General features: G+C 38.2%; 1 protein-coding gene across 1 annotated transcript in view; it reads right to left on the bottom strand.

Annotated features, from left to right (window-relative positions):
• DNAH6 (dynein axonemal heavy chain 6) overlaps positions 1-18,293 on the bottom strand; it is a 328,739-nt gene that overhangs the window by 240,572 nt on the left and 69,874 nt on the right. Inside the window, exons 11-14 of the mRNA XM_090281614.1 lie at positions 16,641-16,841; positions 3,968-4,088; positions 3,168-3,319; positions 1,465-1,617 (exon numbers count right to left, since the gene is read on the bottom strand). Coding sequence (XP_090137740.1) covers positions 1,465-1,617; positions 3,168-3,319; positions 3,968-4,088; positions 16,641-16,841 — 627 coding nt within the window. The remainder of the gene's footprint in view (positions 1-1,464; positions 1,618-3,167; positions 3,320-3,967; positions 4,089-16,640; positions 16,842-18,293) is intronic.

Genomic DNA, 18,293 nt, shown 5'->3' with positions numbered 1-18,293 from the left:
ACCTTTGCAATGTGATCCTACCTTCCTGCCATAGTTTATACAACAGGATGGGGGTACCTAAAAGAGAGAGCTTTTCTTTCTGGCTCGGTGTCTAGCAAGACTTGCAACATGAAACTTGGGAGCAGCTGGTGGTCATGTTTGTTGCCATGGGATGAAGAAGAAGAAGCAACCTATTTGCAGAAGGAGATAAGCAAAGTAGACCCCCGAGAGATGCAGAGAGGCGAGGTGGAGAGAGAGAACTAGCTGGGTTTCCTACAACTTTCTCATTTCTGCTTGTGCTAAGTTCTTCAGCCTACTTACATTCTGGATGCATTCGGAGGTAAGGGGAGGGCCATGGGTCCATGAAATACTTTTGAGTCCTAACATAGGATCCCTGTTTTGGACTAAGCTAGCTAAACTGGGTTTTGATTATTTGTGCACAGAGGCTTAATGACTAAAAATAATAATAAGTGCTTGGCACCTTTAGATTCTTGGGATGAGGTATAAATAGACCCGAGGGAAAACCATAATCATCTGCTATTTGAAAAGGTGCTATTTCTTGAAATGAGAAACAAAATTGTTACTTTCATTGGCACATGAAATAGCCTTTACTAATTCTGTTAACAATATATAACAGGCCATTCAGTTGTTAATGAAATTTTATTCAGTTTGTTTTTTAACATTTAAACATATCTTCAATTTTCAGAAAATAATTTATCTTTCTTTCAAATGTCAATTGATATGAATGAAAGTTTATGAAAAACTTACTAATGAAATTAATGCTAGATTGCCTGCCACGGGGAAGGAAGAGCCTGAGAGGAGGAAACCATGTTTCTGGAGAGAGAAAAAATATGAGAGACAAAGAACTGTGTGTGTGTGTGTGAAAGAGAGGGGGGGGGGGGACTCCAACATTTGTGTTACTTGAGTCCTTATATCTACTGTTGTCTCCCCACCCCACCTCTCTAAGGGCTTTTTTTATTTCTAACAGTAAGGTTCCTGACTATTATGCAGGTATAGTTTAAGGATCAAGCCTTCCATTATGACTAGTATTTAGATCACAATTCTATTATCATTTGTAGCAAATAAGAATTGCAATAAACTCATTGAGAGCATTGGCTTTTCAGTCAGAGACCCAAACTTGATTTCCAGCTCTACCATATACAAGTGCTTTGATCTTGGACAATATAACTTATTTCAGTCCTTGCTTCCTCATCTGCAGAGTAAAACTTATCTATATGACTTAAGTTTTTGTGAGAATTTAAAATGTGATGTATATAAAAATGTGGTACAATGCCTGACTGATTGTGAAGATTGGTCAACATTAGCTGTCATTACTGCTGTGAGGTAAGGACACCCACTTACTTTGTCTGAAAGTGTTTTGATATTTTCACAGCTGTTCCTTGACATTCAGTACCTCCACTTCTTTTATCTGTCTTCATTATCTATTACAAGATCTGGAATATTGAGTTATATGAATCAACTCACCCTTTCCTGAATTTCATCAAGAAATACTAAGCTGTTAACATATTCTGTGGTGGATGTTGGAACAAATTCAAGTTTATACTCTGCATCTTGTGCCTCAGAAATAATGGCGTCCACTTTTTTCTTGCTTTGACGAGGAAGCATATAATTTAGCACCTAGGAAAGAAGAATAAATGTAAATCCTAACTACTTGAATATATTGTCATTTTATTATATATTTGAGATAAATCCTAATTGAATATCTGTTAAATCATCAAGTATTGGATGCAGCAGTGTATATAAAGGGACATTTTTTTCCACATGAAATCCTTGGTAGTTAAATGAGACAACAGGAAGAACAGTTTGTGAAGATCATTCCCAGAACAAACTAGATTGCACAGCTTATTTAAAATTTGCCTAAATTCTACGGTCTCTTGTAGACACCCTTTCTGTTACTTTGCCCTGTGAAGTAGACATTTTGGTGTCCTCCCCAGCATCAGTTCTACTCCTTTCATGTTGGGTGGTAGCCATGTACTTTGGGAGAAACTGACTGATCTCTCCTTCAGAAACAAAGATGTAGCCTGATTGATCATGAGGCAAATATGAGGCTGGCTTCCTTTGGCCAATGTGATTGGACAAGGGTGCACATCTGACCTTAGTTGATTCAGTTAGATAGAGGTCCAGTCCTACTGTATGCTCAGAATCTCAATCTCTCTTTCTTTCTGTACATAAACAAGGAAATAATTAGCTTATGGAGCTTTCCACAACCATTTCACAAATATAGGGAATACTAGCATTATGATGAAGCTGGCACTTCAGGAGAATCAGTAAAGAGAATGAAAAGAAATGTGTTCTTAGTAACACCACTGAGTCCCTAGGTCAAATCTTCCCAATGTCCATTCACCCTGTTTTTTTAGATGTATAGCCTACAAATTTTCTAATTGCTTAAGCCAGTTCGAGATCAATTTTCTTTGGTTTGGTATATAATTGTGCTCAGACTGGTGAAATGGAATTGATTTTGCTCCAGTTATATATTTTGTCCTTTTTAACAGACGAAGAAGCAAAGCTTTAGAAAAAAGCCCAATGTCATACCACTAATTATAATGACAGAACAGGTACTAGAGCACAGGTCTGCAGTCTTTAATACAGGGCTCAGAAGTTTTCCATAAGCGTGAGATAGTAGATATTTTAGATTTGTAGGCCATACAGTCTCTGTCACAACTACTCGACTTTGTAGTTGTAGTGAGAAAGCAACCACAAGCTATAGTACACATATGTGAATTGTCATGGCTGTGTTCTAATAAACTGTTTGTACAAAACAGCTGGTAGGCTGTGAGTTACAGCTTGCAAATTACCAAAATATAATCAGATCTTTAGGGACAGTTTCAGATCAGGAAATGATCTCCAAAATTTGATCTGAGTGTCCTTGAATGAAGTAGTATTCCCACTATGACACTAAAAAGCCTTGAAATACTCAAATGAAAAAGCAGTGAGAGTAAGAGACTAGTCTGAGGCTTGCAGTTCCCTCTCTTTCCTCGTCTGAAAGGCGACTGTGCTTGGAACAGAAAGGAGAATAGGGGACTTGTCCTAAAAATTAAGAATGTCCAGTAGACTTCTGTTAATTTTAAATATTTGTAATACTAGAAAATAAATATAGTTTATTTACAGTAGAAAAGTCATAAAACAACTGTAGAGCCCATAATGAAAACTTCCAAGTTCATAGTTACCTCCAAGCATCGCAAAGGTGACGGAATTAGTTTTTCTTTTAGCATCTTAGTGTCAATGAGCAGCAATCCTACATTTCGGGTGGGTCTTAGAGCCAAAGCATCCTTGTGCTGTCTGTGATATTTTTCCAGTTGTTCATTAAAGAACTTAACATCTACATAAAATAATTAATATAAAGCATAAAATACATTATATTAGATTTTAAAAGATCATTATGAAATATATTAACAATTACTGCGTTACATTGATGTTGTTTTCTCTCTCTCCCTCTCCACACTCCCCTTCATTTCTGTCTAAAATCAATAAACATATCTTTGGGTGAGGATTAAAACTTTTTCTTTTAAAAATATAAGTCTAATAAAATCATTTCCTCTTGGGCCTAATTTCACAACTAAGTTTCTGATTCACACCCACCAGGTTGCCATATGACTACAGAAATAAATAGTAACTTGAGTTCCTGAGATACAAAAACATTTATATAAACATTACTTAAATGACTTTGTAGAGGTAAACATTCCTTTCAAATCCTTCCCATATGCAGGCTATATAGCCTTAGCACTGATAAAGTCATTAGGGAGAAATTGCTTCTCATAATATTCTGAAATTAAACATTAACACTGAGTGAGGCTAAAGAAAAGAGTAAGTCTACAGAAAATAACATAGAAATGAATAAACTCTTGCCTTTTATCAGACAAACTCTTTTGGGCTACCATTTCCATCACCATTCACCATCAAGCAAACCTAGAAGACTATAAATATTAATGTCCCTGTCAAAAATAAGAAGGAAAATATGAAAAGTTACCAGGTTCCTGAAGTTTAAGAGCTTGTAAATCAAGACTTTCATTTTCCTTGAAGAACAGCTGGAACTTTTCAAATGTTGCTGCATACAATTGGGCAGATTCAAATGCTGCTTTTATGGTTTCCTAAATGTTACAAATTAACAGACAAATAAAATATTTTTTCTGAGTAGAATTCAATTCAATATAACTAAACAAACAAACAAACAAACACAAATGCCTTCTCTGTGGCCAAAAATTTGCTTTGAGAGAGAGGAAGATGGTGGAGGAGTGAGGGGAGGCTGCGCTTTCAGGCTCCCGAGACCCGTCTGTAGTTTGGACTAATTGCAGACAGAACATCTCACTGAGCAGCTGGACACTGGCAGGAGTCGAGCCTTGGCACTGCTGGATTAGAGAAAAACCATCTGGGAACAACCTGTTTGGTGAGGATAGCGGAGGAAAAAGGGACGAGACAGGATTCCTGACTGGGGTGGCTACCCGAGCTGTGGCTGGAAGTACACAAAGGCTTTTTGGCGACCACAGGCTTCACCAGAAGGGAATCGGGAGGAGAGCAGATCTCTGCCCACAGGCAGAGACAGGACTGGACCAGGTGGCATTGGCACTGAAAGACAAGAAACAGCGTACTGCTGTGCATGTGAGAATGTAATTTATGTTTATATTTTTCTCTTGTGAACTGCAGAAAGGGGTGGAAAGTTTGGGGGTGATGGGACATTCTTGAGGAGCGCAGGCGCAGAAGTGCGGTCGCCCACTCCCCAACCCTCCCCTTGGGTCACGCAAGTGCGCATAGGGAAGTGCCCTCATTCACTGGCCCCGGCGTGCAAGGCCACGCGCCCAGGTGCCCCTCGGACACACCCCAACAGACACAAGATCAGTGCCCCAACGGGCACAGGCAGGGCCCACTGGACACGCAGAAGACCGTGCACAGACACCCCTGGCCAGCTCCAATGAATGCCAGGCCAGAGCGCAGACCACTTGCTCAGGCTCTGCTCGTGTTTGCCCAGGTGGGTGAGGGAAGGCGGGCGGCTGTGGTGTGGGAACAGCGGGTGCCAGCGACTCACAAATCCTCACTTCCACTGTGCACAAGTGTCTGGAGCCCCGCCCCAAGAGGCGAGAGACCAAATCCTGGAGCGCAGCCCTGCAGGCCTGAGGCTAGTTCTCAGGCTGCCTTGCACATGCAGGGGCATGCGCACAAAAGCACCTCGGCCGGCTCCAACAGGCGCCAAAGGAACGCGCCGTGCTGGCCACTGTGGGCGCACACCGCTGCTGCAAGAAACAGGAAACTCTGGCCCGCCTCATTAGACCAGCTGTGGACGCAGAAAAAGAAGATGACACACAAAGGCTGAACATTCCTTTTATATACTTTTTAAAATTTCTATTTCTATCTCAGTTTTTTTATTTGTATTTTATTTTACTTTAATATTTTTTAATTTCTTATTTTTATTTCTAAATTTAATTTTAATTATAATTCTTACTTTTTTTCTTTTCTTAAATAAAACTATATCTCTAATTTGTTTGATACAATCTCTTCCTCTCATCCTTCTTCTTTAATTTTTGTTTATTTGTTTGTGTGTCTAGTTTAGCCTCCCTTTCACTCTAAGTAAATAGAATATAACTACTATATAAATCCAATACTATACAATCCCACTTTCTTACTATATTCTGAATTATTTCCTCCTTTTCTTCTATCGTTATTAACATACAATGTAAATATTACCTACTGTCTTGCATAGTCTCAACTATTATTAATCTATCATCCCCTCTCTCAAAAATTATATTTTCCTCCCTAAAAATAACTCTTATCTATTCTTCCTATAGTATAAAAGCATTAATCTCTCTAAATTTATATTAATACTGACTCGTTGGCTGACTATAGCGGGATAGAGGGTGGAGGATATTTTTGAGGGCGTGGGTCTCCTGTCTGGGCTGTGTGCTTATGTTTTTAACAGCATCTCCACAAAAGAACTCAAGACAAACCGGATAGAGTGACTCTCAATCAACTAGCCAGAGGGAAGATCCTACCAAAGAGCATCTGAAATATACCCAGACAGCATAAACAAATGACATAAAGGGTACCACAAGAACATCAGGCTCAGGAGATCAAAGAGACTGCACCACTGAACACCCCAGATCTCCTATAAAGAACCTCATACCACAAAGGTGGGAAGTCAAAGCAGACAAGTCCAAAAAACAAAAACAAACAAGAAGAATCCAACATATGAGATGCAGAAACAACCTCTCAATGAAAAGAAAAAAGGAATTCCCAGAAAGAGAGGTAGATGGAATAGACATAGCCCAAATGTCAGATACAAAATTCAAAACAATGGTGGTGAAGAAGCTCAATATACTCGACAACCTCAAACACAACTATGACAACCTCCAAGGAAGTTACCAGCAGCTCCATGAAAATTATAGGGAACTTGCAGAGAACTACAACAGCATAAAAAAAAAAAAAAGACATAGAAACTATTAACAAGAACCAGGAAGAAATGAAGAATTTAATCTCTGAACTGAAAAACACAGTAGAATCAGTCAAAAGCAGACTAAACGAAGCAGAGGATTGAATTAGTGAGCTAGAAGATAACGTAGAAAAATATTCCCAGACAATACAGCAAAATAAAAAAAGATTGAAAAAGCACGAAGAAGATGTAAGGTAATTACAGGATAGCATAAGGAAAAACAACATCAGAATGATTGGAATTAAAGAGGGAGAAGAGGAACAAGGAATAGAAAAACTGATAGGAGAAATAGTGACAGAAAATTTCCCAACCTGATGAGAGAAAAAGTTATGCAAGTTCAGGAAGCACAGAGAGTTCCAATGAAGAGGAACCCCCAAAAACCCACTCCAAGGCACATCATAATTAAAATGGCAATATTCAAAGACAAAGAGAGAACCCTGAAAGCAGCAAGAGAAAAACAGCAAATAACATACAAGGGAGCTCTGAAAACTCTATCGACCGATTTCTCAACAGAAACACTACAAGCCAGAAGGGAATGGTCAAAAATGTTTCAAGCAATGAAAAACAAAGGCCTACAACCAAGAATACTCTACCCAGCAAGGATCTCATTCAAAGTGGAAGGTGAAATAAGGAGTTTCTCAGTCAAAGGAAGACTAAAAGAATACATCTCCATCAAACCAGCATTACAAGAGATGGTAAAGGGAATGTTTTAAGAAAAGGAAGAAAAAAACGGAAGAGGAACAAAGGTACAAAGGGAAATGAATAAATACGCATCAATAATTACCTTAAATGTAAATGGATTAAATGCTCCAATTAAAAGACATAGGGTAAAAGAATGGATAAGAAAACAGGACCCACATATTTGCTGTCTGCAAGAAACACACCTCAAAACAAAAGATTTACACAGAATGAAGATAAAGGAATATAAAAAAATATTCCAAGCAAATGGACCGGAAAAAAAAAGCTGCGTAGCAGTTCTCATATCAGACAAAATGGATTGCAAAGCAAGGGCAACAGAAAGAGACAAAGAAGGACATTTCATAATACTTAAAGGAACAATCCATCAAGAAGACATAACACTGATAAACATATATGCACCAGACATAGGAGCACCCAAATACATAAAGGAAATACTAGAAGACCACAAGAAGGATATTAACAACAACACACTCATAGTAGGGGACTTCAACACACCATTATCAACAATAGACAGATCATCGAAGCAAAGAAACACCAAGGATACACAGGCATTGAACAACTCACTAAACCACATGGACTTAACTGATATATATAGAACTTTTCACCCCAAAGAAGCAAAATATACATTCTTTTCAAATGCACATGGGACATCTTCAAAGACAGACCACATACATGATAGGACACAAAACAAGCCTCAACAAATTCAAGAAAATTGAGATCATATCAAGCATTTTTTCAGACCACAATGCCTTGAAACTAAAAATCAACCTCAGAGAAAAATATCAAAGACACCCAAACTCATGGAGAATGAATAACATGTTATTAAATAATGAATGGGTTTACAATGACATCAAAGAAGAAATCAAGAAATTTCTAGAAACTAATGATAATGCACACATAACAGCCCCAAACCTATGGGACACAGCAAAAGCAGTCCTAAGAGGGAAGTTCATAGCAATACAGGGATATATGCAAAGGATAGAAGAATCTCAAATAAAAAATCTAACCCTAAAACTACAAGAACTAGAAAAACAACAACAAACAAAGCCTAGGGCAAGAAGAAGGAACGAAATCATCAAGATCAGAGCAGAATTAAGTGACATAGAGACTAAAGAAACAATCCAAAAAGTCAATGAAACTAGGAGCTGATTCTTTGAAGAAATAAACAAAATTGACAAGCCTCTAGCCAGGCTCATCAAGAAAAAAAAAGAGAGAAGACCCAAATAAACAAAATCAGAGATGAAAGAGGAGAAATCACGACTGATACCACAGAAATATAAACGATAGTAAGAAATTACTATAGGCAACTGTATGGCAAGAAATTTGACAACCTGCAAGAAATTTGACAACCTAGAAGAAATGGACAAATTTCTAGAAACATATAACCTTCAAAAACTGAATCAAGAAGAAGTGGAAAGTCTCAGCAGACCAATAACAAAGAAGGAAATTGAAACAGTAATTAAAAATCTCCCTACACACAAAAGCCCTGGCCGGATGGCTTCACAGGCGAATTTTACAAAACATTTAGGGAAGAACTAACTCCTACCCTCCTCAAACTATTCCAAAAAATCCAAGAAGAGGGAAAAATCCCAAACTCTTTCTATGAAGCCAGTATTACCCTAATCCCAAAACCAGGTCAAGACACAACAAAGAAAGAAAATTACAGGCCAATATCACTGATGAACATAGATGCTAAAATCCTCAATAAAATATTGGCAAACTGGATCCAGCAATACATCAAAAAGATCATACACCACGATCAACAGGGATTCATCCCAGGGATGCAAGGATGGTTTAATATTCACAAATTAATAAATATAATACATCACCTAAACAAAATGAAAGACAAAAATCACATGATCATATCAATAGATGCAGAAAAAGCACTTGATAAAGTACAACACCCATTTATGATGAAAACACTCAGCAAAATGGGAATAGAGGGAGCATACCTTAACATAATTAAGGCTATATATGAGAAGCCTGAAGCCAACATCATACTCAATGGACAAAAACTGAAAGCATTCCCCGTGAATTCAGGAACTAGACAAGGTTGTCCACTCTCTCCACTCCTATTCAACTTAGTGTTGGAAGTCCTAGCCACAGCAATCAGACAAGAAAAGGAAATAAAAGGCATCCAAATTGGGAAGGAAGAAGTAAAACTATCATTATATGCAGATGACATGATAGTATACCTAGAAAACCCTATAAACTCCACTAAAAGACTACTCGATATAATAAGTGAATTTGGCAAAATAGCAGGGTACAAAGTAAATATACAGAAATCTAAGGCATTTCTGTACACCAACAATAAAATATCAGAGACAGACACAAAAAAGAAAATACCATTTACTATAGCAACAAGAAAAATAAAGTACCTAGGAGTAAACTTAAACAAAGAGGTAAAAGACCTGTACTCTGAAAATTATGTAACATTGAAGAAAGAAATTAAGGAAGATACAAATAAATGGAAGTAAATACCATATTCTTGGATGGGAAGAATCAACATCAAAATGGCCATACTACCCAGAGCAATTTACAGATTCAATGCAATCCCTATTAAAATACCAATGATATATTTCACAGACCTAGAACAAATACTCCATAAATTCATATGGAACCAAAAAATATCCCGACTAGCAAAAGCAATCTTGAGACAGAAGAACACAGCAGGAGGAATCACATCACCAGACATCAAACAATACACAAAGCCACTGTGATCAAAACAGTCTGGTACTGGCATAAGAACAGACATATAGATCAGTGGAACAGAATAGAGTCCAGAAATAAACCCAGGCCTCTACGGTCAACTAATATTTGACAAAGGAGGTAGGAACATAAAATGGAGTGAGAAGAGCCTCTTTAACAAATGGTGCTGGCAGAACTGGACAGGGACTTGCAAAAAAAAAAAAAAAAAAAAGAAACTAGACCACCAACTTACACCACACAGCAGAATAAACTCAAGATGGATCAAAGATTTAAATGTAAGCCATGACACCATAACAGTCCTAGAGGAAAACATAGGCAGGAAAATTTCAGATATCCCACGTAACAATATGTTCATAGATACATCTCCTAAGGCAAGAGAAATAAAGGAGAAAATAAACAAATGGGAGAACATCAAACTAAAGTTTCTGCTCAGCAGCCCTGGCTGCTGTGGCTCAGTGGATTGAGCGTTGGCCTGCGAGCCAAGTGTCGCTGGTTCGATTTCCAGTCAGGGCACATGACTAGGTTGCACATCAGGTCCCGTGATGGGGGCACAAGTGGGAAGCAACCACACAGTGATGTTTCTCTCCCTCTCTTCCTCCTTTCCCCTCTCTCTAAAAAAATAAAAATAAATAAATAAATAAATTATTAAAAAAAAAAAAGTTTCTGCTCAGCAAAAGAAAACATCAGCAAGATGAAAAGGAAACCAACCATATGGGAAAACATATTTGCCAATGACATCACAGACAGGTGACTGATTTCCAAAATACATAAAGAGCTGATACGACTCAACATCAAGAAAACAAACAACGCAATTAAAAAATGGGCAAAGGACATGAACAAACACTTCTCCGAAGAGGACATACAGAAGGTCCATAGACACATGAAAAAATGCTCAACATCATTAGACATCAGAGAGATGCAAATAAAAACCACAATGAGATACCACTTTACACCAGTCAAAATGGCCATCATCGACAAATCAACAAACAACAAGTGCTGGCGAGGATGTGGAGAAACGGGAACCCTACTGCACTGTTGCTGGGAATGCAGACTGGTGCAGCCACTATGGAAAACAGTATGGAGTTACCTCAAAAAACTAAAAATGGAACTGCCTTTTGAATCAGAGATTCCACTGCTAGGATTATACCCGAAAAATCCTAAAACACTAATTCAAAAGAACTTATGCACCCCTATGTTCATAGCAGCACTGTTTATAATAGCTAAGTACTGGAAATGGCCTAAGTGCCCATCTGTAGATGAGTGGATCAAAAAACTGTGGTACATTTACACAATGGAATACTACGTAGTAGAAAGAAAGAAGGAACTCCTGCCATTTGCAACAACATGGATGGAACTTGAGAGAATTATGCTTATTGAAATAAGCCAGGCAAAGAAAGAAAAATACCATATGATATCACCTAATACAGGAAGCTAAAGAAAAACACAAACAAATGAACTAAGTAGGACAAAGAGCTGAATAGCAATCAATAGGGGGGAGAGGGGAGGGAGAGAATGGGGATAAGGGAAGGGTTTAGTCAAGGCATGTGTATAAATGACTCATGGACATGGACAACGGGGAGGGATATGATTGTGGGAGAAGGGGTGGGCTGGGTGGGGGAGAGCAATGGGGGGAAAATGGAACAACTGTAGTTGAAAAACCAAAAAAAAAAAAAAAATTTGTTTTGACCTGGGCATAAATATGTGAGGGAAGATACCATTTTTGATGTCAATGAGCAGTTAATTAGTTCTCTTATGAAATTAAAATTTTTTAAAAACCTTCAAATATGACTTTTGAAGATTTGTTCCTTATGTTTGAAAGAAAACAATCTTGTAATATTTTTAGCTTCATGCTGAATTTACACATCACTAATAATCATTGGCAAAAGACTATGTATCTTTCTCAAATTGCAAGTTTTGTACCTTAGTTGAAGTGTTTTCAAGAAAATGCAGAAGTGTTTAGCATATCTACAGAGCAAATTGCTTAACTTTACTATCAAATACTCTATAGTGGCAAGTTTCTTGTTCTAAAATGTCTTTCATAATTTGCTTTAATAAAACCCTTTAGTTAACCTCTATTAAACTTGGCTACAACCACCCCTTCCCCACAACATGTTTCCAAATCACAACAATAATTTTCAATCCTTTCAGCCCCTTACTACCTGTGTCAATACATATCATCATAATTCAATGCCTATGAAAGGCAACTAGGATGTGTTTGTTAACCTTGGTCCATGGTGCCTTGGCTGCACTCCATAGCCCTTCCTTATTTTTCCTACCAAGATTTTTTGCAAATGACTGCAATTTGTTTCAGGGAAAACTAGAGATAATCAATGGATTTGCTCTTTCCCAGCACACACATGCTGTCATGCTTTATGGAGAGTGCCCAATAGTAGAAAGTTACACAAAAGAGCACACACCCTCTATGGTTACATTTAGTTATTTGTTTATTAATTTCCTTTTAATAGACTCTTATCTATTCTTTCAGACTCTTTCTACTGTTTATTTCTTTACATTAAAAATTGAAAGGAAGAGACTTCCAGCCAAGATAGAGGCCTAGACTGACACGCTCCGTCTCCCTCCACTACTAAGAAGGAATACAACTACCGCAAAACCAGAAATAATCAGAAGTTCCAGAAAATAAATGGAAGTCCAACATATGAAGTTATAAAGAAGCGCTCGTCTGAACAGGTAGGAGGGGTGAAGCCGGGGAGGAGAGTTCAAGTTGTGCTGTCTGCGGCAGCAGCACAGATGGAGGCAGGACAGTGGTAAGCACAGACACCCGTATATAGGGGGAGGTGAGAGGAGCCTGGGGAGCACCCCTGGCTGCAGACCAGACCCATAAACTTGTGATTCCAAAGCCGGGGAAGGCAGACCTCCATTGCCTTGGACTATGAGGGGTGGAGAGGGTGGGGACAGAGAAGGAGGATCCCGGTCTCTCAGCGGAGAGTGAATGGCAGGAGTCCATCTTGGACCCCCACCCCCACAGAAAATGACACAGCATGGTAAGACGGGTTGCCCGGTTGTGACGAGTGCATGGGGCTTCGCCCCCTACAGCATAGGTGTGACAGCCCTGACCAGGAAGCAAAGGTAAACACAAAATGATCAGGATGGCACAGATCAGGATAGAGATCCCAGTGATGCAGCTGACCAGAAAGCAAATATCTAATCTAACGAAGCAGCAGATAGAAAATCTTTCTGAGGCTCAGTTCAGAGCTTTGGTTATAAAAATGCTTGCAGACCTAACAGCAGATCTTAAACAAGATGGGGAAGGAATAGAAGCTAGTACTGAAATGAACAAAAACACATATGAAACTAGTGGTGAGGGCAAGAAAACCAGAGATCAAATAAACAAATTGGAACATAGGTAAGGAACAAACTGTCAACCAGTGCAGAAAGAGGAAACGAGAAGTGAGGAATATGAGGAGAGGCTCAGAAACTTATCGAATAACTATAAGCAGGCCAATGTCCAAATCATAGGGTTGCCAGAAGGTGAAGAAGAAGAACTAGAAATTGAAAAATTATGTGAAAAAATAATGAAGCAGAACTTCCTTAACTTGGGGAAGGAAATAGCCTTACAGGTCCAGGAAGCGCAGAGAGTTCCAAAACAACTGGACTCAGGGAGAATCACATCAAGACACATTATAATCAAATTGTCAAAAATTAAGGCTAAAGAGAGAATCTTAAAAGCAGCAAGAGAGAAGAAGAGAAGTAGGTACAAAGGAGTCCCAATAAGACTATCAACTGATTTCTCAAAAGAAACTCTGAAGGCAAGAAGGGACTGGCAAGAAATATTCAAAGTAATGAAAAGCAAAAACTTACAGCCACAAATACTCTATCCAGTGAAGCTGTCATTCAGAATAGAAGGGAAGAGAAATTGCTTCCAGGACAAAGTAAAACTGAAAGAGTTCAACCGATCCAGCCACTGTTATATGAGATGTTAAAGGGACTGGTTTAGAAGAAGGAGGATCAAAACTATGAACATTAAAATGAAAACAGTATCACAACAACCAACAACAGAAGCTAGAGAATCAAAACAAAGGCAAATTAAGTAGGCAATGAGAGTGGGAAAAGAATTATAGGTATGGGGAGCATATTGAGGGGAGGTCAGTGGGGAGGAGGAAGGGGGAAAAGGGAGGGAGATGATGCAGAAATTAAGAAACATAGTAGGAGGGAATGGAGCAGACAGGAAGAGGTCGAGAAGAACTATATGCACAACCAATGAACATGGACTAAAAGGGGGGCATCTGGAGGGAGGAGGGGTCACTGGATGGAGGGGAGCAGAGGGATAAGAAATTAGGACAACTATAACAGCATAATCAATAAAGCATATTAAAGCAAAACCTACAATCACAATTACTCTATCCAGAGAAGCTGTCATTCAGAATAGAAGGGCAGAGAAACTGTTTCCAGGACAAAGTAAAACTGAAGGATTTCATCAGAGCCAAACCACTGTTATGTGAAATGTTAAAGGGACTTGTTTAGGAGAAAGAGGATTAAAACTATGAACATTAAAATGAAAACTGCATCACAACAACCAATAACAGAAGCTAGGAAATTGAAACAAAGGAAGATTAAGTAGGCAACGAGAGTGAGAAAAGAATTATAGGTATGGGGAACATTTTGGGGGAAGGTCAGTGGGGAGGGGGACAGGGGTAAGGGAGTGGGATGGTACAGTAATTAAGAAGCATAGTAGGAGGGAATAGGGTAGACAGGAAGATGGTGAGAAGAACATATGCACAACCAGTGGGCATGGACTAAGGGGGGGGGACAACTGAAGGGAGGGTGTCACTGGGTGGAGGGGAACAAAGGGAAAAGAAATTGGGACAACTGTAATAGCATAAACAATAAAGCATATTTAAAAAATTGAAAGGAAGAGACTATGTTAAACTTATACCTTTTTTGAGCTAACTTAGTGTCTCTGATCTGAGACCATACAGGTGATAGAAACACAATGGGAGGTTCAATAATTAAAAGCTCCATCAACATGTTAAAATATGACTTGAAACCTTTTTATTTTTAAATAACTTCTGGTTCATTAAAGCTAAAATAGTACAAGGAATTCCATATATCTGTCATCAAAATTTCCTAAATTTTAATGACTTATATTTGCTTTATTATTCTCTCTATATGTATATTATTTTCCTATGAACCATTTGGGAGAAAGTTGAAGACATAAGAGATTGTTACCCTTAAATATGTCAGGCTGTATTTACTAAACATAAGGATGTTTTCTTACATAATCACAGCACAATAATCTAAATCAGGAAATTAACATTAATGTGAATACTATTATCTAATTATAGACCTTATACAAATTTTGCCATTTGTTCTGAAAATATTTTTCATAGAAAAATTTTTTTTTCTGGTTCACTATCCTATCCAGGATCATGTATATATCATCTTGTCATATTTCTTTGGTTTCCTTTAATCTGGAACAATTCCTCAATCTTTGTCTTTAATTTTTGAAAGATATATCTCATTTGTGTGCTTTATAATTCCTGATGCTTAGATTCAGTTACACATCTTGGCAGTCATACCACAAGGGTGATGTGTGTTCTCAGTGCATCATGTCAGAATGCACATAATGTCAACTCATTCCATTACTGGTGATGTTAACATGTTGGTTAAGGTGGTGTCTTTCAGTCTTTATCACTGCAAACTTGCTATATATATTCCCCCTTGAAATCAATAAATACCTTATGCAGAGACAGTATCCTGTTTCTCATCCCATTTTCACTTACTCATTTTATTATGCATTGGAAATTCCTGCCTATTTCTATGATTGCTTTCATGGTGTTTCTATTTAAAATTCCATTTACGTTTTCTTGTCTTTATTCTATACTCAGTATTTCTCCTATCATTCTTCTATACTTATTCAATTTCCATTTGAGTTTATTCTCCCTCAGCCACCATGTAAGTTAGCCTTCATTTCTGAGGTGGTTGTGTCTACCGCTTTCCCCCCGTGTCTATTTTTAATTTTGAATTAAATGTAATTTTACACATATTCAAATGTTTCAGGATATTTATTTGTAGGTTTTTAAAAGATTTTATTTACTTATTTGTAGAGAGAAGGGAAGGGAGAGAGAAAGAAAAACATCAATGTGAGAGAGAATCATTGATCAGTTGCCTCTCATACACTCCCCAACTTGGGGCCAAGCCCACAACCCAAACATGTGCCCTGACTGAGAATAGAACTGACAACTTTGTGTTTTACAGGATGACACCCAACTAGCAGAGCCACACAAGTAAGGTCATTTTATATGGTAACTTTTCTTTCATAATTTTTAGGATGGAAAGGAAGGAATATTCATCAGATGTTTTATTCTTCAATTTCTGTTTTTACCTTATAGTAACTTTATATGAATTCAATATATTTTACTTTCATCAGCTCATGGGTTTAAAGTGATTTACAAAATTTATAGTTCAAAGGTATTATGTTCTGTCAATGAATCAACGTGAATATTTTATTTTATTATTATTATTTTCTTTTATGGTGGGAACAGTTGGTTCTTCTTTGTCTTGCCAGACCTTACATTTTCACCAGTTGCTTCACTGCCCCTGCATCACCTAATGTTCACGTAACGCTTCTTCTTCCTTTTCAATCTTATTTTCTACCCCAGAAATGATGCCATCTCAAATATCTTGCACTTTTAATTCCCTTTCCTGTTTTCAGTGTTCTGATTTACCAGGAATTTAAAAAAATAAAAAAACACTTTACCATTTAGACATTAAGTAGCATTCAATTAAAGATAAGAAAGGAAGAAAATACACTAATGAATTTCTTAAATATTAGTTTCAGTAAAAGTGAATATACCTTTATTTGAAAGATGATTGTGTGAAAATGTTTATCATCATCAAATACTGCCAATAAGCTTGGACCAAATCCACAAGTTTTTTCTTCAAGTTTGTTGTTAATGTAAGGGCTGGTGAAAGCATCAAAATATGTATCAGGCACGAGAGTAGGAACTGATAATACAGTGTTTTGAAACTGATTAATGGCACCTGAAATACCATCCTGTTAAAAAAGAATAAATATGAAGTTAAACACACATATGGTTATACTTATTAATTTTTTGAATGTTTTGGAATGCTGAAATAAATTAGAATAACTCATTTCACTATGTCATAAGTTGTGCTGATCCTAAGTATATGAGCAATCAGAAGACACAGCCCCTGTCTTTAGGAAATATATTTTCTAATTGAGAGAGAAGAGAATAAAAAGCATCAAAGATGCTTGGCTTCATGCACATTTAAAATGCTGGCCACTGCCATTTTGTGAAATTTACAAAATCCTCCTTGGGAAGAAGCTGCCAGAGTGGCCACACCTCAGTGCCCAGCCTCACTGCTGCACACTCTGTGCCATGCCTGGTTGCATGCCTTGCTGCTAGGAGCTGGGGTTTAGGGACTATCGTATTTGCCAGGGAGGGGGCTATCACCTCCCTGGCCCTGGGCACCACTGGAACTGTGAGCTGGACAGAGTCTGACTGAGGAGGCTGTGGAACGACCGAGGAGCCAGGAGCAATGAGGGAGAAGAGAGGCAGCTGGGGCAGCACTGGCTGTGGAGGCCATGGCAGGAGCCCAGCAGCAGGAATCTGAGGCTGAGACTCACTGGAGGGAGAAGTGCAAGTGCCCTGTCATCATCCCATGTTATAGTTTTGCTGCTGGACTTCTCCTTCCCTTCTTGAACCCTATCAGGATGATATGAGACTTGAAAGAAGATGATGTATACAGGATATATTCTATTGATTTGAGAGAGTGAGAGAGAAGTGTTGGTGTCAGAGAGAAGCATCGATCAGTTGCCTCCTATATGTGCTCCAACTGGGGGTTCAACCCACCACTAGAAGCCCTCTCAAGGCAGAAGTGGATCCTTCAGAAACTTAGGATACTTACTGACACATCACTGGACCCAGTGCTGATAAAAGCCAGCTTTGCAGAACAGCTTGACCTACCCTAGGAGTAGCCAAGCCTGGAGAAACCAGCCACAAACTGAATTGCTTGTAGCATCAAAAAGGCTGCTGAGGGCCAGATGTGGACATCACCAAACAATAAGGACCCAAATACAACAGGAGAGTTCATAAAACCCACACAAAGGACATTTCTAGAGCATCCAGATCAAGAGATCAAGGAGTCTGCACCACTGGGTCCTACAGGACTCTTAACACATAAGGTCACACCAGAAGACAGAGAGTCAAAGCAGATCAATCTAATACATAGAAACAAACACAAAGACAGAACTAAAATGGGGAGACAACCTCCAAATAAAATAAAAAGAGAAATATCCAGAAAAAGAGTTAAATGAAATTGAGGCAAGCAATTTATTAGACATAGAGTTCAAAATACTGGTTATAAGGATGATCGAGGAACTTAGTGAGAACTACAAGGAACTTAGTAGAAACAACATCAGCATGAAAAAGGACATAGAAACCTTGAATAAGAACCAGTTGGAAATGAAGAAGCAATATCTGAA

The sequence above is a fragment of the Furipterus horrens genome, unplaced genomic scaffold (assembly GCF_987537825.1).
Source record: "Furipterus horrens unplaced genomic scaffold, mFurHor1.1.pri manual_scaffold_6, whole genome shotgun sequence".
NCBI classification, from domain to species: Eukaryota; Metazoa; Chordata; class Mammalia; order Chiroptera; family Furipteridae; genus Furipterus; species Furipterus horrens.
The sequence above is the reverse complement of the archived record's forward strand: the minus strand, read 5'-3'. Positions and strand labels throughout refer to the sequence as shown.